The sequence below is a fragment of the Stegostoma tigrinum genome, chromosome 31, assembly GCF_030684315.1.
Source record: "Stegostoma tigrinum isolate sSteTig4 chromosome 31, sSteTig4.hap1, whole genome shotgun sequence".
Taxonomy (NCBI): domain Eukaryota; kingdom Metazoa; phylum Chordata; class Chondrichthyes; order Orectolobiformes; family Stegostomatidae; genus Stegostoma; species Stegostoma tigrinum.
The window spans coordinates 35,281,982-35,308,694 of NC_081384.1; the positions used below are offsets into that span (position 1 = coordinate 35,281,982).

Below are 26,713 nucleotides of genomic sequence, written 5' to 3' on the forward strand. Positions count from 1 at the left end.
GCAGGAAATGACATCACCAACCCAAGGAAACCTAAACAGATAAATAGAAAGCGGGACATGACACCAGCACTTTGTTGGAGGCTCATTGATGATGTTACCTAGAATGGTGACGAAACGTCTGAAAACTAACCTTCCAGCTCAGCGAACAAACTCACATCCACAAGGTCCTAAAATAATGAAGGGGTTTGATAGGGTAGGAGCAGTGTAGATATTTCCGCTTGTTTGCAAGTCTGAGCCAACTGGATTTCAATATAATCCACGCGGAACTTGCTACAATATGGAACAGTTGAAGTCGTAGTGTTAATGGGAAACTAGATAATCACATGCCAATAGGGTGAAAGACAGTAGCAGGGGAAGAGACTGGTGTGCTGCTTAAAACACCAGCATAAAGCTGTCAGAGTGGGGTCATCAGTTAGCTCAATTGGCTGGATAGCTGGTTTGTTATAAAGAGTGATAACAAGACCAAGGGTTCGATTCTTGCCTCAGTTGAGACTACCTTGAAGGACTCTCCTTCACAGTCTCTCCCTTCATCTGAGGCATGGTGACCTTTGGGTTAAACTGCCACCAGTCATCTCTTTCTAAAGAGACAGCATCTAATGATATTCTAGGATTATGGTTTTGAAGAGCTATTGGACCAAATGGCTGTACTATGACACGGATACAACAGTCAGAACTCAGTTCTACATTGTGTTAAAGGAGGAAGGAAATTTTCTCTCCATCCACACCAACCTCGTGGTCCATGTTAGCATGTGAATATTTCAGACCGAGCATTGCCAAATGTGTAAATGAGGAATGTCTTGTGACATAAATTCCTTGTCAGAGTCTAATCTGCCTTATTATTTTTAACCAATTCATGACAGTCCATTAGAGGAACTTGGGACCAACTTAGTGCTGAACATCAGGGCCTTACATGGTTTTCAGCACCAAAGCCTCTTGTGATTATTACTGATCGACCTTAGCAACAGGTGCCATGAAAACCACAGTCACTGTGTGTTTAAGGAAGCTGGTTTTGAAGAAACTCTTCTCTCAATCTTGCCCCAAGTGCAGCATCAATTACTACATCACATTCCTTCAAAAATAATTGCAATTAAGTCTTAAATTCCTTTTATGTAATATAGAATTAGTCAAAGTGTAATTACATAATTTCCCAAACTGCAAAGGCGAGCCTAATTAAAAAGTATCCCAGGGCCTAAGCCTAAATGATTAATTAAAATGTGATTAAAGACAACAGGAAGTTCTGATGTGCTTTAATTCCTTCAAGATTAACTAAATATCTTAACACTTCATGTTCCAAATTCTTTTTGAACCTAACAACTTAATGACTAATACTTTATTTAAAGTGTTGAGCTCAACACGTCCATATTGGTATTTAAGCTAAATGCAAGCCTCCTGGAAACAATTGATATCCTATTCCTTTCTCTATCTTACGCTCATTGAGCTTCCCATAAAGAAATCAAGAACGTCAGCTTTTGTGCTCCTGAGATGCTGCTTGGCCTGCTGTGTTCATCCAGCCTCACATTTTATTATCTTGGAATTCTCCAGCATCTGCAGTTCCCATTATCTCCAAGAACTACTTATATACAGGAAATGGTAGACATGAGTGAAAGAATGTGAGATAGGATTTCAGAAAAATTCTGAAGAAAATGGTAGACCTGAAGAGGGACAGGGAAGGCGTATCAGACACTAGGACAGTTGCTGTTGGCACAGGCCATTCCTACCAGTTGCAAACTGAGCAATAGCCGTACACTGTGTCATTTGAGAAAGACCATCTAGATGTTCTGCCAGTTGGTCATCAGTAGACCAAGGTCTGGAACTAGGTCCATGGGGGTGAAAATCTCTCCCAATAGGGGCTTCTAACCAATCAGATTCTGGTCGGAGGCTGGGAGAGCAAATCCAGATTCCAAGCAGCCAGGGGAAAGGGAAGTGGTTTATGTGGAGGTTGGGCTTCCAGGATTTAGAGATTCCGAGGAGAGGGCGCAAGGGGCTTGGAAGAGCATGTGGCTCTCAGTGGACACCTGTCTGTCTGATATCAATGCTCTTGATCAGGCACCGAGTACCTTTGATTGAGGACCAGGAGAACCCTGTCTTTATTGAGGAAGGGAAGGAAATCAATCACATCTCACTGTTCCAATACAAGGAACAACATGTGGACCAGCACTAGAGACCAATGCAATGGGTTTGGTGGTGGGGCTAGGAGTTAATGCTTTCCACCCCAATGACATTCCCCTCACTGTGATAATGATAAGTTGTTACATAAACTCCAGAAACAGATAAGCATTAGTAATGCTAAAATGACAGGGTTATATCAATAAACCTCTTCTCAAACCCTAGCCAGTTATTACTACTTGTTCTGGATGTGAGTTTGCTCGCTGAGCTGGAAGGTTAGTTTTCAGACGTTTCGTCACCATTCTAGGTAACATCATCAGTGAGCCTCCGACGAAGCGCTGGTATTATGTCCCGCTTTCTATTTATCTGGTTAGGTTTATAGAATAGCAGGACATTACACCAGCACTTCGTCGGAGGCTCACTGATGATGTTACCTAGAATGGTGACGAAGTGTCTGAAAACTAACTCTGAAAACTAACCTTCCAGCTCAGCGAGCAAACTCACATCCAGAACCTCAACCTGAGCTACAAATCTTCTCAAAACTCGCTATTACTACTTGTAGACACTGGCAGACATTGTTTAAGTTTTAAAGGGCAGGTGATTTAAATAACTTGACAGTACGACAGTTCCACAAACTGTATCCACCTTTTGTAAGCTTTTATGCCTACTCTAAAAATTGTAACACTTACACTGTAAGATGTGACCCTTGCTCGAGTGAAGATGGTGTTTATATGAACTCATCACTGAGGTCAAAATTTCAAGAGTCATACCAGGCTCAAAATGTTTTTCTCTCCACAGATGCTGCCAGATCCGCTGAGCTTCTGCAGCATTCTTTGTGCTTGTGTCAAATGATCCTGTCACGTTTCTGTTTCTTCAATGTGTGAGTCAAATAATGACGGCTAGTTTGCAGTATGAGTGATGCCCAGAGCACGAATTCAGTCTCCATAAAAGTCCCTTTTTTCCAACCTCTCCCCTTGCCTGAGGTGCAGTGACCCTCAGGTTAAACCGCTGCCGGTATCTCTGTAATGAGAGGTCAACCCTTTATTTGTTGCCATTATCAACCAAAGTGCAATAACTATTACCTGTGGATTAATACTAGCTTATGAGTTATGACACTATGAATTGTGATTGACCTTAAAACTCGTATTCTTCTTCTGACCTGGCCAACATGCTTCCTTGAATCCACTCCAACAAAGATCATTCTGGCAATTCAACTTGTCACTGTTTAAATAATGGCACAAATTAATTACCAAATTCACCTTCATTAGAGCAGTGATTGTGTTTTAAAGTAGATATACAGCACTTCAGTGCATCTTGAGCTTTGTAAAAATATCAAGGTCTTTCCTTGTCCACAGGTGAATTTCACAGTGAAATTGGAAGCCAGAGAGTGCCCAGTTGGTGAAAAGGTGAAGACGTTTACAGTGAAACCCATTCTGTTTAGGGATTCCCTGGAGGTGACAGTTGATTTCAACTGTGACTGTGATTGCGAGAAAGATGCAGTGGAAAACAGCACTCAGTGCTCTAATGGCAATGGGACCTATGAATGCGGAGTGTGCAAGTGTCTCCCAGGCCGCCTTGGCCCATCCTGTGAGTGCACAGACGGTGATTTCTCAGTGACTGAAGAGGCTTCCTGCACCCCAGAGGGTGGCGGGCCCCTTTGCAATAACCGCGGGGAGTGCATTTGTGGACAGTGCGTATGCCACAACAGTGACTTTGGAATTATATCCGGCAAGTTCTGTGAATGTGATGACTTTTCTTGTGGACGCTACAAGGGCAAGCTGTGCTCAGGTGAGTTGCAAAATCCACTGCTACTTGAAAATGTCAAAAAATAGTCTCAATATTTGTCCAATTGTCCATTACCAGTCAGTAGGATGCACCTGTTACTGCCTTTCCTTGATTCCCAAAGAATTCCCTTACCCAACACACCCTCACACATTATATCGCGACTGAACTGATTACAAGTTCAACTCTACGTTCCTGCATATCCCCAATTAATCTTTCACCCTCTTGATAATCAAGAATTTATCTCCTTCTCCCTTAAAAATATTTAAAGATTCAGTATTCACGGCCTTTTGAAGAAAATTCCAAATATTCACAACCCTCTGACATAATCTTTTCTCCTCGTCTCTGTTTTAAATATGTGAACCCTTATTTTTAACTTTGACCCCTAGTTTTATATTCACCCAAAAGAAGAAACAACATTTCAACATCCATCCAGTCGTGACCTCAGAATATTTATCAGTAATTATAAATGAGAGATTTGGAGTAAAATTCTCAAAATAGGGCTTAAATAAGTATTATTTTAAAATCTTCTTGCTGTGTGTAAACTGCATGCCACAGTTTGTACATTGTAAAGGTGAATACTCCATTACAGCCATTAGGAAGATAAGACCTGGAAAGTTAAGACGGCTCTCCTCACAGAAACATAGGCTGAGAGGAGATTTGATGGAGGTATTCAAAATCTGTCCATGCAGAGTAAATATTGAGAAATTGTTCCTCAATCATGACAGCACCAGGAATGAGAGGTTACAGATTTAAAGTAATTGGCAAAATGAACAAAAACAAATGACCAGGTCTGGAATATACTGCCAGAAAGTGTGGTAGAGGGGGTTTCAATTGAAAATATTCAGTAGGGAATTAGACCGTTATCTGAAAAGGAAAAGTGTGCAGAAGTACTGAGAGAAGACAGGAAACTGATACTGAGAGAAATGTTTATTTAGAGATCCATTAAACACAAAATGGACTGAATGGCCTCTTTCTGCACCATAGCAACACTGTGATTCTGTGAGCATTTTAGAAGCACTTAGTTGGCTGTAAAGAGCTTTGGAATATCCAATGGTCATGAAAAGTGCTATATAAATGAAATCCATTTTATTTCTGAGGAAGGTTCACCAGACCTGAAATGCTAACTTCTGATTTCTCTGCACAGATGCTGCCAGACCTGCTGAGCTCTTCCAGCAATTTTTGTTTTTGTTTCCATTTTTATTTCATTTATCTCATATGGCTGACATCTTATTTTACACAGCTTTAGCCTCTGTAGCCACCTTCAAGTCAGACTGTTGCAAGTAGTTGAATTTTGATACCCTGAGTTTATTTAATTTCTGTAAAACAAGCCTGATGACATGAATTATGTAAGCCCCAGGTATTTGTAAAAGCTGTAGAAAAATGGAAAAAGCAGATGACCTACCAGATCTAGAATTTCACTTGAATCTTTCTAATCTGGTCATTGGCCTGCAGCCAGGAAGATTATGAGGCATACCTAAGAGTGGGATTGAGGGAGAGAAAACTGTTGATCATCATCCCAAGCAGTGCCAGAAAGGCATTTTTTTGAAAATTCATTAATTCATGGGATATGGACATTGCTGGCTGGGCACTAGATTAAAGTGGCCAGGGTTTGGAAAATGCTATCTAAGGACCTTGGTGAATTCCCACAGTGCATCTTATAGTTGGTACACACTGGTGCGGGTTTATGTCAGTGGTGGAGACAGTGAGTTTTGAAGGTGGTGGTTATGTTGCCAGCCTGGTGGGCTGTTTTGTCCTGGATGATGGCAAACCTTTTGAACATTGTTGAAGCTGCAGTCATCCAGGCAAGTGGGGAATACTCCATCTCACTCCTCTCCTTGTAAATGGTGGACAGGCTTTGGGAAGTCATGAGGTGAGTCATTCTCCTCGTGTTCATAGCCTCAAATCTGCTCTTGGATCCAGTAGCTCTAGCCTCCCATTAACTGGGTTTTCTGAGTCCTAGGAAAAACAGCCAGACAGCATTGAATTCAAAAGGCTGCCAAAATCGGTGGATCTCTGTCATTTATTTAGGAGGAATTCCGTCACCCTGTTCTGATGTGGACCAATGCTGCTCCCAAATCTGTTTCAGAAACCTGCCACTTTTGTTAGGCTCTATTACACCTCATCCTGCACTAGCTCTTGGGAATGTAACTTAAAATCCACCTCTTGCACCTTGGTGACCCATCAGGATGATTCCTTCATTGGCTGAGCAGACATTTTAGGCTGAATTTGGAGTTTTATCCACTGTACAGCACTATATAAATGCTAACTATTGTGGCCTTTTAATTTGCAGAAATGGGCTATGATGGAGTGTGAGAGAGAGAGAGAGAAAGAGAGAGACGGAGTGTGTGTGCGTGTGTGTGTGTGTGTGTGTGTGTGTGTGTGTGTGAAAGATTGTGTATGTGTGTTTGTGAGAGAGAGAGAGACAGAGAAAGAGAAACTAAGAAATCAAGAAAAGGTTAGAGATATAGGTAGGTCAAAGAGGACCAATGTCAGAAAGCTCCTTTTTGCACAAAGGATGGTGGAAATGCAGAACTCTCCCTCAAAAGGCTATAGTACAAGTAGAACTTTGAAGACCGAGATTGATAGATCTCTAGTCAGGTAAGGTATTATCAAATACAAACAATGGCAGCTGCATAAAGCTGAGGCACAGATTGGCTATGATCTATTTCAATGATTGAACAGAGAGCTGGCTGTGCTTTCCTCCTGTCTTCCTCTTTGTTGCCATTTAATCATTTCTTAATAGTGTAGATGATTCATCTCATCATTATCCATACCATTGTGTTGAGCAACAAACCAAAAATGTTTGTCCAGAAGGTACTTTTCACACAGAGGATGTTGTCTGTCAAATTAACTAAGCCGCCCATATTCAGGTCTATGTCCCTCTGATCATTGCAACATCTTCTGTTCCTCGCATCGCTTTCAATTAAATAACTCATTAAGACCTTGCTAGAGTGATATATGTTGAGAAAATAGCTTCTGACGTTCCTGTTCATCAACCTGACTTCTGAAAATAGCCAATGTAGACTTTAACATTTTTAGATTATAAATGCCCAGGAACTACCAGACCAGGAAACTACATGCTCAAAATCTGTGTCTGCTAATTGCTTTCCAGCCTTGACTCCCCCCTGGAGCTACCTAAATGACTAAACTTGCTGTCCTTTATGGACTTATCTCAAAGATTCTTCCTGATCTCAAAATTGTTTAGCTCCATTGGTTTAAGTATCTCACTAAATATTAACAAGGTCACAGGTTCAATACCCATGCTGGTCACTGTGGCTGTTCATCCTTCACAAACTAATGCCTTGCCCCACTTTTTATTGTGCACAGAAAACTTGCAAGAAATGTGTGTGGTTTAATATTATCAAGAAAAGTTTGTCAGACTGGGTTTCTGCCCTTTTGAAAAAAACAAAGCAAATGGGTAATCTAATACAGGTCTTTAAAATGATGAAAGCTTTTAATTCAGTGCATTCAGAGACAAGTGTTTCCTCTTGTGGCAAACAGTACAATTAGAGACCATTAGCATTAGTCTCAAGAAGGCGGCTGTCTCATTAGAGAGATGTGACTGATGGTGGTTTTAGATTAGATTAGGTTCCCTCCAGTGTGGAAACAGGCCCTTCGGCCCAACAAGTCCACGCCGCCCCTTGAAGCATCCCACCCAGACCCATCCCCCTATAACCCACACACCCCTGATCACTACAGGCAATTTAGCATGGCCGATGCACCTAGCCACATTTTTGGACTGTGGGAGGAAACCCACACAGGCATGGGGAGAATGTGCAGAATCCACACAGACAGTCGCCCGAGGCTGGAATCGAACCTGGGTCCCTGGTACTGTGAGGCTGCAGTGCTAACCACTGAGCCACCGTGCCGCCTCTTTAACCAGAGGGACACCACATCTCAGGCAAAGGGAGAGATTGAGAAAGACAAACCTTCATGGTAACGTCAGCTGGTGCAGGAATTTAATGCACAATATTGACCTCACTCCACGTCCCAAAACAAACCCCCAAAAAACTCCGACGGGGAATTCAGAAAAAACATCTTCACCCAAAAAATGATGCGAACATCACACTACCATTGTAAATGGTTGAGGGGAATGGTATAAATGCATTTGAGGGGACACTGGACAGTCTGTGAAGACAGGAATGGAAGGTTACAATAGTGGATTTACTTGAGGATAGGTAAGAGAAGTGGAGCATAAGCATCAGTAAAGACTAGTTGGACCGAATGATCTGGTTCATTGCTGCATATCCATTATGATATATTGACACTGAAATGGCAATGATGTTAATGGTCCAGTCCAAATATTTTGTAGAGATGATGCCCCTCTTATCACAGCATAAAAACCCACCTCCTTCTTTGCAATGTTGCAGCATCTCAGGTAGGGTAAATAGATTCCTATTGGGGATGTAACAAGGCTTTGCCAAGTCTTCAATAATTTGTGCATTGGTGAATGGCTCTTTGAGCCTATCATCTAACTAAGACTGAACTCAGAAAACACATGGTCTTTAAGAAAAATAAACCCTTGATTCAGAAATATTACACTAAATGCCACATGTAAATATGACTTTGGAACAGTTTCAGTCAAATTCCTGTAAGTACATGTGCACAGAAAGACACAGCATCAGTCAAGCATGTAAACACCATTCCAATTATCGGTCCTATTGAGCTGGAACATTACATCCAGCCAGAGTATATCGAAACAAGATCTATACCATATATACCTCACAGTGGAATTATTGATATTGCCCCATTTGATACCACAAACAACACAAAGGCTTAGGCCTTCCATGTCAAATGACATTAGTTATGGACCACAAACAATTAGTGTTTCACAATCAGAAACAGAAACTAGTGGAGAATCTCAGCTAGTCTGCAGCGTCCGTGAAGACAGAAACAGATTTAGCTTTTCAAGTCCAGTGATCTTTCTTCAGAACTGCCCCGTTCCCTGAGCAATATCTGTTTCTCTGTTTCTAATTTCCAATAGCCAGCAGTTCTTCTTTTTATTGCAGTGTTTCATAATATTCAGCAAGCTACAATGCCCAGCCCTAATTGCACAAGCAAATAATGTTGGTTCAATTTGTGAAGCTCATTCAGGTCTGTCTACAGAAAATAGACTGCAGTGGCTCTGGGAGGCAGCTAACCACAGCAGTGCATGTCCAGTCAGTGTTTTCCACATTCTATGCCCAAAAAAAGACACCATTCGGGTTTGTACCAGCTCTTCCAAAGAGCAAGCAGTCAGTTCTACTCCAACACTTTCTCTGCATTTCCCTGTATTTCTTTTCTCCTTTAAGTGTATATCCAATTCCCTCTTGAATGTTTTAATTGAACTTGTTTCCAGCACATTTTCATGCAGTACATTTCAAACTGTCACCTTTTCATTTTCTCATGTTCTCTCTGGTCTTTTGATCTTTTCATGACCTTTAATTTATGACCTTCGGCTACTGACTTGTCAGCCAATTCCTCTTTAATTACTCTCTCCAAAGCCTACAAGATTTTAAATACCACTGGCCCAATCAAATCTTTCTTAAATGCTGCTGCTTAAAAGAGAACAACCACACATTCTCTGCTCTTCCCACATTGTGAAAACCTTTCACCCCTGACTCCATTCTAATAAATCTCAACTAGATGCTCCTCTTAGTCATCAGTCAAACAATAGGACAAGAGAAATAGCAGGAGATATTACCCATGATCTGAGTGACGCAGGAAGTTCTGGAGAAACTCAGCAGGCTGGCAGAATCTGTGGAGAGAGAAAAACAGTTAAAATTTTGCATCTGGTATGACTTTTCTTCAAACTCAAAGTGTTAACTCTGTTTCTCTCTCCATAGATTCTGCTAGACCTGCTGAAATTCCCCAGCACTTTCTGGGTTTATTCCTGCTCTTCAGCATCCATTGTACTTTGCTTTTATTTTAGTTATAACCATGTTTCAAATTGGGGTCCCAAGACTTGTCAGAACTAAAATGTACACCTTTGGGGAGAGATCATGCGCTACTTTATTTTTCCATGTGACGTGGGCATCACTGGCTCAACCAGCATGTGTTTACCCATCCCCAGTTGCCCTTGAGATGGTGATGTGGAGTTGTTTTATGAACTGCTGAGGTTCATTTGCTGTGGATTGAGACACAATGCTGAGTTCTGGGATTTTCATCCAGCCACCCTTACTGAGCAAAAAAAAATCCACGTGAAAGACCTGTATGTGTCTCTTAGTACAGTCTGATACATTGATAGATGCTGTGCTGATCAAAACACTTGCATTGTCATTGCAACATCCTCATCCAATGAATTAGGTCTCCAGCCTTCTCTACAATGTGTCTCATGGGAGGAGAGTGACTTTAGTGGGAGTAAGCACTCAGACTAGTCTGACAGTGAACTCTTCCACTGTTGGCACAGCCCCTAAAAGTCTACCTGTTGATGTTCTGTTTATCCAGGATCATCCGCTTAGCATCTAAATGAATCAGAAAAGTGAACATTGCCCTGAAGTAAACAACGTCACAACCACAATATCTATGGAATGGAGGCAATTCTAGCTTAAAATTCTTGGAAGATGAATTAACATTTAACATGTCATGACTTGCAATAAGAAAATCTAGTCAATGCTATTTATAGAATTTTTTTTAAACTTTGTGGGTTGTGTTTTTCCCCCCTCTGTTTACTCATTCCACGCTATCAGGATTGAGGAGTACATTTATTTGTGAGCACAGAATGAAGCAGAATATCAATCCATTTGCTACAAAAGGAAGTTTGATAACTCCATGACGGAAAAAGTGACAGATGGTGAGGGTAGATTAAAAAGGGCATGGAAATGTTCTTGAGTAGCATAAATATGGGCACAGAGTAGTGGTCTGATGCTGTCTATTGTTGTGAATTCTAGCTCCAGTGCTGGTGAAGAGTCCCATGACCTGTAAGCATGACAATCGCGCTCATGTTACTTATTGCCAAAAGTGAGCAATGGCAAAAAGTCTCTAAAAATTAAAAAAAATGCAGGAACCAAAACAAAGTTGCTGGAAAAGCTCAGCAGGTCTGGCAGTATCTGTGGAGGAGAAAACAGAGTTAACGTTTCAGGTCCAGTGACCTTTCCACAGAAATGAGTGCAGATTTGGCATCTCTCAGGCTAGGAATCCAGATTTCATTATCAGTATAAGTGCCACATCCTACAGGCTTCGCTTGTATTTTCTGCAGTTTGGAAGAGTGAAAGGTGACTTATTTGAAACATGTTAGGTCCTGAGTGGTTTTGGCAGAATGGAGGTGGAGAGGATCTTTCCTCTTAAAGGAATATGGGATCACTGTTTCAAAATAAGAGTTTGCCCTTTTAAGACAGAGGTGAAGATAATTTTCCATCTTAGAAAGTACTGGGTCTTTGGAACTATCTTCTCAAAAGGTGATGGACACACAGTCTTTGAATATTTTTAAGGCAGAGGTAGACAGCACAGGGATAAATGTGGCTGTGCAGAAATGTGGAGTAATCAAATTGGCTAAGATCATTTTCATTTACAGAACTGGCTCAAGGGGCCAAGTGGCTTACTCCTTATCTTAGTACCATCATAGCAAGAAGGGATAACACTATTCTGCTCCTTGAGCCTGTTCCACTATTCAACCAGTTTGTAATTGATCTGTACCTCAGCCTGTCTTTATTCTGTACTATTAATGCTTATCACTTAAAGAAATCTGTCTATCTCAGTTTTAAAAGTTAAGTTACCCCTCAGTGTCTACAGCCTTATTGGAGGGGAAGTTCCAAATTTTCAAAACCCTTTGTATGAAAAGGTGTGTGCTGTTTGCCTTTCTCAGTAAACTGGCTCTAATTTTAAGATTGTAGCCCTTTGTATTGCACTTTGCCACAAGAGTTGTATCAAATCCTTCTTTTTATTATTCTAAATGCTGCAATTAAGATATTGATTCTTCAACATTGATTTTCCTGGGATTTTTTTGGTTAACCCAGGTGCTTGACATGGTGAAACCATCTTTGTGTTTACTCAATAGTTTTCAATTCACCTACTTCTGAGTATACACTTCCTCTTTATGAAGACACAGCCCATTCCTCCAAATCCACAGAACTTAATCATAGTCTGATGAATACTGAGAGTTAGCAAGTTAAACAGTATTTTAAAAATCCTCTTAAATTCACACTACATTCCTAGATTAGGAAGGAAGGTGGGTAGACAGCTCACAGGGTTGTCCACAGGTCATGTAAAGGCAACACTGTCCCAGCAGACCATACGACTGCTCTCTCATTAGACCGGGAGAGAGAGATGACTGCTGGTGGTTTAACTTGAGGTCACCATGCCTCAGGTGATGGGAGAGGTTGAGAAGCAGATTCATAGATTCACACAGCACAGTCCTTCATGCTAACCTCATGATATAGATCATGATACATAGCTGATATAGAAATTGAACCTACACTGTCAGTGTTACTTGCATTTCAGACAAGCTGTCCTGCCAACTGAGCTAACCAATTCCCATATGCAACCCTAAGGCTATCTACAAGCATGTGAATAATAAGAGATGTATATTGTGTATCTAATGGTGTATATTCATGCAGAATGTTTGTTTAAATGGGTTATTGAAGATTGGCTACAAATGGTCCATCTATCTTTTACTCTTTTTTCCTTCAATCAGCTTTATTTTACAAAGTAAGGTTCAGTGATATTGAATATGAACAATTTGAAAGGTTACCTGTGGTGACTGTGACGTGGCATTGGAGCATCAAGTGACTTTGATCTCCTTGTTCTCAAAGCTCTTCCCTCATGACTACATATATATTCCCTACAGTGTAGAAACAGGCTCTTTGGCCCAACAAGTCCACACCAAACCTCAGAGCATCCCACCCAGACCCATCTTCCTATAACCCACCTAATCTACACCTCCCTGAACACTATAGGAAATTTTGCATGGCCAGTCGACCTATCCTGCACATCTTTGGACTGTGGGAGGAAACCGGAGCACCCAGAGGAAACCGATGCAGACCCAGGGAGAATGTGCAAACTCCACACAGACAGTTGCCTGAGGCTGAAATCAAACCCGGGTCCCTGGTACTGTAAGGCAGCAGTGCTAACCACTGAGCCACCGTGATACGTCTGTGGTATACTCTTTGATAGAGATCGATGACTGTGATTGGTCTGTAATTCTGTGATGTTGGTCCCAGGTTGCAATGTGGGTACCAGTATGATAAAAAAAGAGAGAAGTGATTTATTTGTCAATTCCCATCTGGCCATTCCCTGTTTTGTGCCCTTCATTCTGTCACGCCCTCTTGCAGTCTTGTTGTATTCTCTTTGTTTCATATTCCAGAATTCTTTTGACCTCGTTTTCTCTCACATTCTCCCATTCTCCCTACTGTTTTTTTCTTTCTCCCTCTTCCTTTTCATTGTTGATCATTCCCTCCATATCTTCCAACAAATGGACTGATCTAGGCCACTTCACATACTCTTTTTTCATGTATGTTTGGTGCTTTTTCTCCAACAGATCCTTAACATTATTGAAAGGGATGCAGTGTTGTGTGGTGGTCCATGGGGTGAGGAAGGGGAATGTAAGATTAGCATTGATTGTGGGCAATAAGACCATAAGAACATAAGGAGCAGGAGTGGATCATTTGGTCCTGCTCCTCTCCTTAGTACAATCATGGCTGTCCTTAAGCTTCAAATCCACATTTGTATCCATTCGCCATATCCCTTGATTCCCTGAGAAATCAACAGTTTAGTCTGTTCCAGCTTTAAAGGAATCCTGCAATCCTCTGAGAGATTTCCAAATTGTCAAATTCCTTAGAGTGAAGTAATTTCTCCAGTGAAATGAAACCTTTGAAGAGCAGGTGTGCATGCTGGAATGGATAGAGATAGAGGAAGCTGATGTGCTGAAAATTTTGTCAAACATTAAGATTGGCAAGTCGCCAGGCCCGGACCAGATTTGTCCTCGGCTGCTTTGGGAAGCGAGAAATGCAATTGCTTCGCCACTTGCGAAGATCTTTGCATCCTCGCTCTCCACTGGAGTCGTACCTGAGGACTGGAGAGAGGCAAATGTAATTCCTCTCTTCAAGAAAGGAAATAGGGAAATCCCCGGCAATTACAGACCAGTAAGTCTCACGTCTGTCGTCCGCAAGGTGTTAGAAAGGATTCTGAGGGATAGGATTTATGACCATCTGGAAGAGCATGACTTGATCAAATACAGTCAACACGGCTTTGTGAGGGGTAGGTCATGCCTCACAAACCTTATCAAGTTTTTTGAGGATGTGACTAGAAAAGTTGATGAGGGTCGAGCTGTGGATGTGGTGTATATGGACTTCAGTAAGGCATTTGATAAGGTTCCCCATGATAGGCTCATTCAGAAGGTCAGGAGGAATGGGATACAGGGGAACTTAGCTGCCTGGATACAGAATTGGCTGGCCAACAGAAGACAGCGAGTGGTAGTAGAAGGAAAATACTCTGCTTGGAAGTCAGTGGTGAGTGGGGTTCCACAGGGCTCTGTCCTTGGGCCTCTACTGTTTGTAATTTTTATTAATGACTTGGATGAGGGGATTGAAGGATGGGTCAGCAAGTTTGCAGACGACACAAAGGTTGGAGGTGCCGTTGACAGTATAGAGGGCTGTTGTAGGCTGCAGCGGAACATTGACAGGATGCAGAGATGGGCTGAGAGGTGGCAGATGGAGTTCAACCTGGATAAATGCGAGGTGATGCATTTTGGAAGGTCGAATTTGAAAGCTGAGTACAGGATTAAGGATAGGATTCTTGGCAGTGTGGAGGAACAGAGGGATCTTGGTGTGCAGATACATAGATCCCTTAAAATGGCCACCCAAGTGGACAGGGTTGTTAAGAAAGCATATGGTGTTTTGGCTTTCATTAACAGGGGGATTGAGTTTAAGAGTCATGAGATCTTGTTGCAGCTCTATACAACTTTGGTTAGACCGCACTTGGAATACTGCGTCCAGTTCTGGGCGCCCTATTATAGGAAAGATGTGGATGCTTTGGAGAGGGTTCAGAGGAGGTTTACCAGGATGCTGCCTGGACTGGAGGGCTTATCTTATGAAGAGAGGTTGACTGAGCTCGGTCTCTTTTCATTGGAGAAAAGGAGGAGGAGAGGGGACCTAATTGAGGTATACAAGATAATGAGAGGCATAGATAGAGTTGATAGCCAGAGACTATTTCCCAGGGCAGAAATGGCTAGCACGAGGGGTCATAGTTTTAAGCTGGTTGGTGGAAAGTATAGAGGGGATGTCAGAGGCGGGTTCTTTACACAGAGAGTTGTGAGAGCATGGAATGCATTGCCATCAGCAGTTGTGGAAGCAAGGTCATTGGGGTCATTTAAGAGACTGCTGGACATGCATATGGTCACAGAAATTTGAGGGTGCATACATGAGGATCAATGGTCGGCACAACATTGTGGGCTGAAGGGCCTGTTCTGTGCTGTACTGTTCTATGTTCTATGTTCTATGTTTCAGTCCTAACTGTTCAGACCCTTATTCTGGAACTGTGTCCCCATGTTCTAGATTTTCTCAGCCAGGGAAAAAAACATCACAGTTTCAAGCCCCATTAGATTCTACAAAGTTTTAATGAAATCATCTATCATTCTTCTAACCACCAGAGTACAGGCCCAACTTCTTTGGCCTCTCATCAAAGGACAATGTCTGAGTCCAGGCATCAATCTAGTGAACCTTTGCTGTACTGCTTCCAAGTGAATGCATTCATCCTTCCTTAAATACAGTATGAAGACTACCCAAAACTGCACACAGTATTCCAGGTGTGGTCTCACCAAATCCCGACATAATTGTAACAAGACTGCTTTGCTCTTATGTTCATAATATATTGCATCACGGAGGTGATGGCCTAGTGGTATTATCACTGGACAGTTAATTTAAAAACTCGCGTAATGTTCTGGGGATGAGAGATAATGGGAACTGCAGATGCTGGAGAATTCCACAACCTCACCATCAAACCCGCAGACAAGGGTGGCGCAGTGGTAGTATGGCGCACTGACCTCTACATCGCCGAGGCCAGACGCCAACTCTCCGACACCACCTCCTACCACCCCCTCGATCATGACCCCACACCCGAGCACCAAACCAACATCTCCAACACCATTCACGACCTCATCACCTCAGGGGACCTCCCACCCACAGCCTCCAACCTCATTGTTCCCCAACCCCACACGGCCCGTTTCTATCTCCTTCCCAAAATCCACAAACCTGCCTGCCCTGGTCGACCCATCGTCTCAGCCTGCTCCTGCCCCACCGAACTCATCTCCACCTATCTGGACTCCATTTTCTCCCCTTTGGTCCAGGAACTCCCCACCTACGTCCATGACACCACCCACGCCCTCCACCTCCTCCAGGACTTCCAATTCCCTGGCCCCCAACACCTCATATTCACCATGGACGTCCAGTCCTTATACACCTGCATTCCGCATGCAGATGGCCTCAAGGCCCTCCGCTTCTTCCTGTCCCGCAGGCCCGACCAGTCCCCCTCCACCGACACTCTCATCCGCCTAGCTGAACTCGTCCTCACCCTCAACAACTTCTCTTTTGACTCCTCCCACTTCCTACAGACTTAAGGGGGTGGCCATGGGCACCCGCATGGGCCCCAGCTATGCCTGCCTCTTTGTAGGTTACGTGGAACAGTCCCTCTTCCGCACCTACACAGGCCCCAAACCCCACCTCTTCCTCCGATACATTGATGACTGTATCGGCGCCGCCTCTTGCTCCCCAGAGGAGCTCGAACAGTTCATCCACTTCACCAACACCTTCCACCCCAAACTTCAGTTCACCTGGGCCATCTCCAGCACATCCCTCACCTTCCTGGACCTCTCAGTCTCCATCTCAGGCAACCAGCTTGTAACTGATGTCCATTTCAAGCCCACCGACTCCCACAGCTACCTAGAATACACCTCCTCCCACCCACCCTCCTGCAAAAATTCCATTCCCTATTCCCAATTCCTCCGCCTCCGCCGCATCTGCTCCCACGATAAGACATTCCACTCCCACACATCCCAGATGTCCAAGTTCTTCAAGGACCGCAACTTTCCCCCGACAGTGATCGAGAACGCCCTTGACCGCGTCTCCCGTATTTCCCGCAACACATCCCTCACACCCCGCCCCCGCCACAACCGCCCTAAGAGGATCCCCCTCGTTCTCACACACCACCCCACCAACCTCCGGATACAACGCATCATCCTCCGACACTTCCGCCATTTACAATCCGACCCCACCACCCAAGACATTTTTCCATCCCCACCCCTGTCTGCTTTCCGGAGAGACCACTCTCTCTGTGACTCCCTTGTTAGCTCCACACTGCCCTCCAACCCCACCACACCCGGCACCTTCCCCTGCAACCGCAGGAAATGCTACACTTGCCCCCACACCTCCTCCCTCACCCCTATCCCAGGCCCCAAGATGACATTCCACATTAAGCAGAGGTTCACCTGCACATCTGCCAATGTGGTATACTGCATCCACTGTACCCGGTGTGGCTTCCTCTACATTGGGGAAACCAAGCGGAGGCTTGGGGACCGCTTTGCAGAACACCTCCACTCAGTTCGCAACAAACAACTGCACGTCCCAGTCGCAAACCATTTCCACTCCCCCTCCCATTCTCTTGATGACATGTCCATCATGGGCCTCCTGCACTGCCACAATGATGCCACCCGAAGGTTGCAGGAACAGCAACTCATATTCCGCCTCGGAACCCTGCAGCCTAATGGTATCAATGTGGACTTCACCAGTTTCAAAATCTCCCCTTCCCCCACCGCATCCCTAAACCAGCCCAGTTCGTCCCCTCCCCCCACTGCACCAAACAACCAGCCCAGCTCTTCCCCCCCACCCACTGCATCCCAATACCAGTCCAACCTGTCTCTGCCTCCCTAACTGGTTCTTCCTCTCACCCATCCCTTCCTCCCACCCCAAGCCGCACCCCCAGCTACCTACTAACCTCATCCCACCTCCTTGACCTGTCCGTCTTCCCTGGACTGACCTATCCCCTCCCTACCTCCCCACCTATACTCTCTCCACCTATCTTCTTTACTCTCCATCTTCGGTCCGCCTCCCCCTCTCTCCCTATTTATTCCAGTTCCCTCTCCCCATCCCCCTCTCTGATGAAGGGTCCAGGCCCGAAACGTCAGCTTTTGTGCTCCTGAGATGCTGCTTGGCCTGCTGTGTTCATCCAGCCTCACATTTTATTATCTAATGTTCTGGGGACCCTGGTTTGAATCCCACCACAGCAGTGGTTTGAATTGTCAAGGGAAAAACCCATTTGGTTCACTAATTTCCTTTAGGAAAGGATACTGCCATCTTTACCTGGTCTGGCCTACATTTAACTCTAGACCCACAGCAATGTGGCTGATTCTTAACTGCCCTCTTGGCAATGAGGAATGGACAATAAATGCTGGCCTAGCCAGCAATACCCTCATCACACACATGAATTTAAAAAAAGATAAAGGCCAATAGGAATTGCTTGCTGCACCTGTATGGTACATTTTGTGTGCCTTGATTGTTTGAATAATCACAAATCCCACAGAACTTCAACATTTAGAAGCTGTTGACATGAATTATGAGTAGCTGAGGTTTCAACATTGATCCTTTCAGCAGTTGGCAAGTCATTGACTGACAACTTGAGGTTGCCTCAGTATATCCCCATCCTCTTTTCTTAATATAAGGGACACATTGGAGAAAAAGCACTAATCATACCTAGAAACAGGGTATGGTAAGTGACCTAGAACAGTCCATTTGTTGAAAGACTGAGATGGAGGGAACGATCAAGAACAAATAGGAGGAGGGAGAAAGAAAAAGACAGTCAAAGAGTCAAAGAGTAATAATGGAAACAGGCCCATCGGCCTAAACTGGTCCATGCTGACCAAGGTGCCCAGTCAGCTAGTTCCAATTGCCCGCATTTGGTACATATCCCCCTAAACCGTTCTCATCCATGTACCTATTTTAATGTTACCATGGAACCTGCCTCAACCACTTTCTCTGGCAGCCTATTCCATATACACACCACTCTCTGCATGAAGGAGTTGTCCTCAGGTCCTTCTTCAATCTGTCCCCTCTCACCTTAAACCTAAGGCAGCCTCACCGATGACTTATACAACTGTAACGTAATGTCCCAGCTCCTTTTACTCAGTGCTTCAACTGATGAAGGCCAGCATGCTACATGCCTTCTTCATCACCCTATCCACCTGTGACGCTGCTTTCAACGAACTAGGTACATGTACTCCCTCTGTTCCACTGCTCAGGACATTACCATTTACTGTATAAGTCGTACCTTGGTTTGACTTTCCAAAATGCAACACCTCATGCTTACCTGTATTGAATTGCATTTGCCAATCCTCAGCCCACTTCCCCATCTGATCAAGATCCCTCTGTAATTTTTGATAACCTTTTTCATTATCAACATTACCTCCTGATTTTTGTAACATCCGCAAATGTACTAATCATTCTTTGTACATTTCCATCCAAATCAATTATGTAAATCACAAATAACAAAGGTCCCAGCTCTGAACCCTGTGGCACACCACTAGACACAGGCCTCCAGTCTGAGAAAGAACTTCAAGCATCACCCTCTGCTTCCTACAATTGAGCCAGTTTTGAATCCTATTCCATTCACGTGCAGACTAACTTTCATGACTAGCCTGCCATGTGGGACCTTGTCAAAGGCATTACTAATATCCACTGCTCCATCCTCATCCATCCTCTTGGTTACGTCTTTGAAAACATCTCAAAGATTTGTCAGACATTACTTCCCACACACAAATGCATGCTGTCTATCCCTAATCAGACTGTGGCTATCCAAATGTTGGTTGATCCTGTCCCTCAGTATCCTCTCCAATAACCTGCCTACCACTGATGTCTGGCTCACTGGCCTGTAGTTCTCTTGCTTGACTTTGCTACCTTTCTTAAACAATAGAATAACATTAGCCACTTGCCAGTCTTCCAGAACTTCACCAGCACCTCCTCTCTGGTAATATGTATTCATTTCAAAACATCCCCACTTGTTTCCCTTATTTCCATAGCATTCATAATTCTCCCCTCAGTAAGCACTGAGGAAAAATATCATCAGAATCTCCCCCATTTCCTGTGGCTCCACACTTGCTGATCTTTAAGGAAGTATAGGAGAATGTGACAGAAAACCAGAGGTCAGAAGAACTGTGGAATATGGAAAAAAGAGAATATTGTAAGACTACAAGAGACGATGAGAAAATGAAAGAAAGTGAACTGGGAATTGCTGGATGGGAAATGAGAAATATCCCACTTCTCTCAGTTTCTATCATCCTGGTATACACATGGGACAAACATCACACCGTTATTGACCAATCACAGTCATCAATCTCTATCAATGTGTCACAACTTTTTGCTTCCAGTTTGTTAACCAATCTTCTGTCCATATGAATATATTAGGAAAAATCAATGAGCCCTTTTCCCATGCATGAATCTTCTGTGAGTCATCATGATCGATACCTTTTGAAAATGTGTGCTACTTCTACAGTGTTTGCAGCTCTGGCTCTAACTCTCATTGCTCATTCACCATAGGGAATGGCAGGTGTGAGTGCGGAGAGTGCAAATGTTTCCCAGACTGGACCGACAGTTACTGCAACTGCACTGTCAAGACTGACAATTGTGTGCCCGCTTTTGGGCTAATCTGCAGCGGGCGAGGCTACTGTGAATGTGGGAAGTGTGTTTGCACCGGGGGAGCATTTGGAGACCAGTGTGAGAAATGCCCCACCTGCCCTGATGCCTGCTCCTTCAAAAGGTGAGTCCAGTTCTCCTTACCATCACCACAGCTTGTCAAACAACTCAGAAGCAAGGATCAGGCAGTCACATTGGGGTAGTTCTTCCATATTTCACTGCGTTCTACTTTTCAATTACAGGCTTGACTGCCATTCACACTCTCTGGGTTCTTCCTGAAGGGCAGATTGGGGAATTTGCCCACCTTAACCACAAGGAAGATATTTGATCCCGAGCTTTCTGTTCACTGTGGCTCAGTGGTAACACTTGCCATTGAGTCTGCAAATTCAAATCTCACCCCAGAAACTGGAACACAACATCTCGGCTGCTAGCCTTCCTGCACAGCACTGAAAGGGAATGCTGCATTATCAGGGGAGGCTGTTTCCAAATCAAAACTGTTCGCTGTCTTTGGTGGTTGTAAAAGATTCCATGGCACTATTTTGAAGAAGAGAAAAGGGGAGTTGGGTATCCTGAGCCAATATTTATGTCTTGTCAACAGCACTAGAAAATTGATGCAGTTATTATATTGGATCAAATTCGTTATGCTTGAGGTCATCTGAGAGACCACATGTAAAGAATTCCACATAGTATTGGTCTCCTTATTTAAGGAAGAATTGTAAATGTGTTAAAAATAGTTTATTAGACTAATACCCAGAATCAAAAGGTTTTCCTATGTGGAAAGATTGGGCAGGCTAGGTAAATATCTAATGGAGTACAGAAGAGTAGGAGATGATTTGATTGAAATGTACAATATCATGAGCGGTCTTGATAGTGTGGATGTGGAGATATGTGTTCTATCTCATAGGAGAATCTAGGACTACAGGAACACAGTTTAAAAATAAGGTACAGTCCAATGAAAACAGGCTTTGGAAATCTCTTCCTTAAGGTGGGGGAAGCAGAGTATTTGAATATCTTTAGGACAGAGGCTGATAGATTCTTTTTGAGCATGGAGGTGAAGGATTATTGGGAGGGGTGTTAGGTGAAGGTGGTGTGGATGTTATGAAAAGATCAGACATGATCTCATTAATTGGCGTGGCAGTCTCTGAGGGCTACTCCTGCTACTAATTCACATGTTTGTATGCTGCTATGATCTCTTTATTCTTTGTGGGAATTTAGTGTCAGAACACTAGCTGCCTTGTTTCTTGTATTGCAACAGGTTGGGTTGCCCTAAAATTGCAAAGGCACTGTAAAATGCAAGTCCTTCTTTGCAGGCAGATTGAACAAAAAAGACTAAAGAACTAAAAGCTAATTGGAAAGCTCATTAAAGGGAAAACAAATTTCGAGGTGAACACGGATGCACTAGCGCACAACAGGAATAGGTTTGGTTGTAATGTCCTTTGACCTGTTGATTCTTAGACTTCAGATTCAATGAATGCCACCTCTAGTAAGGACCAGGAGAAAAGAACTGAGATTAATCTGCTTCAAAACCAAATAAAGTTTCGTTGAAGTCTTGGCTTTTTTGCACCTCATTCCTTCTTTCCTTTGCAGGGGCTGTGTTGAGTGTAAAGTCTTTGAGACTGGGGAGTTGATGGAGAACGGCACATGTGACAGGGTGTGCAGAGATGAGATCCGAAGAGTGAGAACTTTGGGTAAGTTTCCAAATGTCATGTCAGGTTATGCGACTAGCTGTGCTGCTTGCAGGCTCAGACTGGAGCACCAGTGGAAAAGCATCACCCAATAAACATTTCCTTTAGGCACAATGCCACACAGTAAACCCTCCCTAGTCATAGTCTCCACCTGTAAACCCTTCCCCTGTCACAGTCACCTCCAATAAACCCTTCCTAGCCACAGCGGCCTCCAGTAAACCCTCCCTAGCTACAGGGTCCTCCAATAAACCCTTCCCAGACAGTTTCTTCCAATAACCCCTATTCAGTCACAACGTTGTGCATTAAACTCTCCCCAGACGGAGGATTCTGCAATAAACTCTCCCCAGTAACAGCATCCTCCAATATATACTCCCCCAATTAGTGTCCTCCAGTAAATGTTCCCCAGTCACAGTGTCCTCCACTTGTTTAGCAGACTCCTGTGTGGCACTTTGTCTTCTGGAAATCACATCCACTAGCTGTCCTTTGTCTAACTTGCTCATTTTGGGCATGTTATGTGGAGATTGTGTAGTGATTGTGACAAGGTCAGCCTGGTGGATCTCACAGAATATGAGCACCTTGACTGGAGCTGTTAATCTGGTCTAATCAGGGACCCCTAGTTAAAAACAGGAGTAACAGAGGCTCTGTTCACTCTGAGAGCTGGCTCTGAGGGAGCTGACTTGCCACATGTAAATAAAGACTGACTTGGTGATGACATACCGGCCTCTATGGAGTTATTTCAGGTTGGTTCTGGGGGTTAGGAGGAGATTGGCCATTGCAGCAGCATACCATAATGAGGAATTGGTGGCCATTTTGGTTATCTTTGTATTTCATTCAATCACACTTGATTGTTGTCCTTTCTCTGTAGATACAGAAACTACAGATGGGGTCATCTGTACCTATAAGGATGAGAATGGTTGTGTTGTTCGGTTCCGTTATCACGAAGAGTCAAATGGAAAATCCATTCTGTCAGTCATTGAAGAACCAGGTTTGACAAATTGTTATTCCTTGTATTGGCTCAATTCCTCTGTACGTTGATTATTTAGTTTCATCTTTTTCAGTTTTCATGCTAATCAATGCAAATACAACATCTTGTATAATCATAATTTAACATCAGTGAAGGTTAAGGAGAGCAATATTTACTCCACCCGAACACCAGGCAATGACTATCTCCAACTAGAGAGAATCTAGCCATCTTCCCTTGATGTTCAATGCTATTGCCATTTACACTAACAACATCCTGAGGGTTACCAATGACCAGAAACTGAACTGGACTTGCCACATAAATACAGTTGGCCACAAGAGCAGGTCAGGAACTAGGAATACTGCAGCAAGTAACTCAGCTCCTCACTTTCCAAAACTGTCCAGCATCTACAAGGCACAAGTTAGGAGTGTGATGGAATACCCTGCACATGTCTGGATGAGTGCAGCTCCAACGGCACTCAAGAAACTCAGCATTATCCAACGTAAAGCAGTCCACTTAATGTGCCAACTTTAAACATTCATTCTTTCCACCATCCAGATACATAGCAGCAACTTGCCAAACCACCTTTAACAGCATTTTCCAAACCTGTTTCACGTTGGACAAGGGCAGCAAATTCATGGAAACTAAACCACCTGAAAGTTCTCCTCAAAATCACACAGCATCCTCACTTGGCTGCTCCTTCACTGTCAGTCAGTCAAAATCTTTTTGTTTAACTGTGGCTGTACTGACACTACATGGAGTTCCAAGGTGTGAGTTCACCGCCACCTTCACAAGCAAAATTAAGAATGAACAACAAATATTGGCTTTTTGAATGAGGCTGACATCGCATGAGCAAAGCAAATATAAAAAGAGAGCTCGAATTAAGGAAAGGTTTCAAAAGAGTAAAACTTCAATTGGGAGGCAGCTTAGTAAACAGAGGGTACATTATTCAAGCTGATGGGAAATGAACCAGACATGACATGACAACGATGGCTGGAATTGGTAGCAATGATGCGCGAAGTTAGCTATGCGGTTACATTTCAGAGCAGATTTTCAACTTATCGTCCCTGCGTGGAACTAACCTTGCAAATCAACAAAGGCATAAACAGGATTGAAATCTGGGCAGTTTTATTACTCGGCCTCAATCTGGAAATGTGCCCTGTCGTTTTATCCACTATGACAGCATATCGCTTACTCCCCCTTCCAAGGTGACGTCGCTCCGACTGATGCTCAACAGGGCCACCCTTAGCAATACAATTCAGCCAACAATACGAATCAGGCAAGCTTGTCACTTCTGTCCTTCATGGAGGAAGTGCCACTCCCAAGAGAAGCTGACCACTCTGATTGGCTGACATCGGTAGTGGGTGCTCCAGGGTAAACGAGGGGATTTAGATCCCAGGGTGAGGCAAATCGAGCATCTTGGATGGGGAGGAATTGGACAGCCTTGAGAGGGAGGTTGGCTGGGGGGAAGGGCTGCGGGTTTTGGAAGCTAAGCAGGGAGGAACAAATTGAGGATAATATCTTTGAGGTGGGTACATGTAACTCAATTGTGCCCCCAATACATGTACACAGCTCCCCCTCCTCTCACCTTCTTTCCAATAATATTTGGATCAACTGCCTTAGTAACAAGATCGATCTGCCATTAATTACTGTATTTATTTAAAATTAGCCTGTCAATTTCAACATCTGCCTACCTTGCCATATTATAGGCATTGAGTTGGAAGGGGATGGTGATGGGCTACCCACTATATTTTGTTGCTCCCCCTCTTGCTGTGGAAAACACACCTTGTTGTGGGAGTGAGGTCTGCATTAAATCCAGCCCCGAATGTTTCTAATCACCACACTTCCCTGACTGCCACCTTTAAGGACTGCTGATACCAAGATTTCAACTACATTTTCAATATATTTGCTCATTTCATTCCTCATTTTTTTGATGCTGTTTAAATTTCACCAACAACGTAATAGTTTCTGCTCTCTTGCTTAAATCAAGATTCAGTCCTAGAACCAGATTGCAAATGCTTTCCATTTAGAAACATGTTGTTAACTAGTACTGCCATGTCTGCCTTTCATTCCTGGACATTTGGTATTAAGGGATATTAAGCATCCAATCATCAGCCTTAACTGATGTCTCTATTAATGCAACCTCCTCCTGATCCCTTGCAGTAATCTGTGCTTTCAGCTCACCATCCCATATTAGCTCTACAGTTTAAACATTGCCAGAAAGAGACATGAAGTCTGGGCATGTTGTCTGGCACTCATCAGGTCTGAAAGGATTGCCTGGTCTGAATTTAATTGGTTAATTAAATGAATGGTTAACAGTTTCCATAGCATTTCCATAATAACCAAAGTCCAACCAATGAGTGCCCTACTCAATGGTGGTGTTGTTCTGAAGTGGGTTTTCAGTCCCAGTGAGTACAAGCCAGAAAACTTCATGTTCTGTGGCCAAGTTTAGTTTCACTCTTAGTATTGATGTGCCTACTGTTCAATACATCCTTTCTCACATTTTCTAGAATCATTAATGCTGTTGTTTTTGGGAGTTTCTCATGTCGCTGCTGTTTTTATCAGTTCCCATTACTGCTGTCTATTACTATGTTCTGCTTCCTCTCATCTTTTATTGAACACTGAGGAGGAGGAAGACTCTGTCCCAAGATGCTACCTTAATGCAACTTCTTTTCCTTTCCTCCCCCTGTAGAGTGTCCCCCGCCAGTGAACATCCTGCTCATTATCCTGTGTTTGATGGGTGCCATCCTGCTGTGTGGTTTGGTGGCTCTATTGATCTGGAAGTTGCTGGTCACCGTCCATGATAAGCGAGAGTTTGCCAAGTTTGAGGCAGAACGAGCCAAAGCGAGGTGGGATACGGTAAGAAACGGTTTGTATTTACTGGCCTTGGTGGAGGGTTTGGGCATTACACACACACACAGAAAAATATTGACAGAAATTACTTGCAAGCTCAATCAAAGACACTGTGCTTCTATCAATGTATAAAATCCCAAGCCACACCCACGACATATAGTTTGACACATGTCCTAGATAGACTGGTAGGACGTAGCACTTTGATTTATTGTTACGTGTATTTATCACAAATATAGTGAAAAGTGTTGTTCAGTGTCACCAGTCTCTGGAGCCGTCTTGAAACAGAAAATAAACCAAAGCACAGAATATATCGCCAGAAAAATAAAACAATGAAGTCCATCTTACAGACTTACCTCAAAAAGGTTAAGTGGTCTTTGGAACAGCTGCTGCTTCTGGCTCAGCCATGGGCCGGATCCCGTCTCCTCCAACCCATTGCTGCTAAACAGACAACACTGCTGTAAGTGTGTTTCACCAAACCACCGCCGCTGCTGGGCAGCTGCCACTCTGCGGCACCATCTTGCCTCCACCATGAGCTCACACCGGGCCAACCTTGCCAATGCAGCCTGCTGCCTGTGCTGTAGGGACCAAACTTGCTGCCATCGCCACATCTGCTGTCAGGCACCCAGGCCTAGCCATGGACCTGGAGCCTTGGCTCAGCCTGCGACTCTGGACCAGAGGATTAAACCAGGGACCTGCTCACTTGTAGCGTGCCTTGGTCCTGGGAAACTGAA

At 43.6% G+C, this 26,713-nt stretch overlaps 1 protein-coding gene across 1 annotated transcript in view; it reads left to right on the top strand.

Annotated features, from left to right (window-relative positions):
* Positions 1-26,713, top strand: part of LOC125466419 (integrin beta-3-like) — a 77,542-nt gene that overhangs the window by 46,417 nt on the left and 4,412 nt on the right. The window contains exons 10-14 of the mRNA XM_048560899.2: positions 3,462-3,894; positions 20,388-20,607; positions 22,071-22,171; positions 23,034-23,153; positions 25,822-25,988. Of these exons, the coding sequence (XP_048416856.1) occupies positions 3,462-3,894; positions 20,388-20,607; positions 22,071-22,171; positions 23,034-23,153; positions 25,822-25,988 (1,041 nt within the window). The remainder of the gene's footprint in view (positions 1-3,461; positions 3,895-20,387; positions 20,608-22,070; positions 22,172-23,033; positions 23,154-25,821; positions 25,989-26,713) is intronic.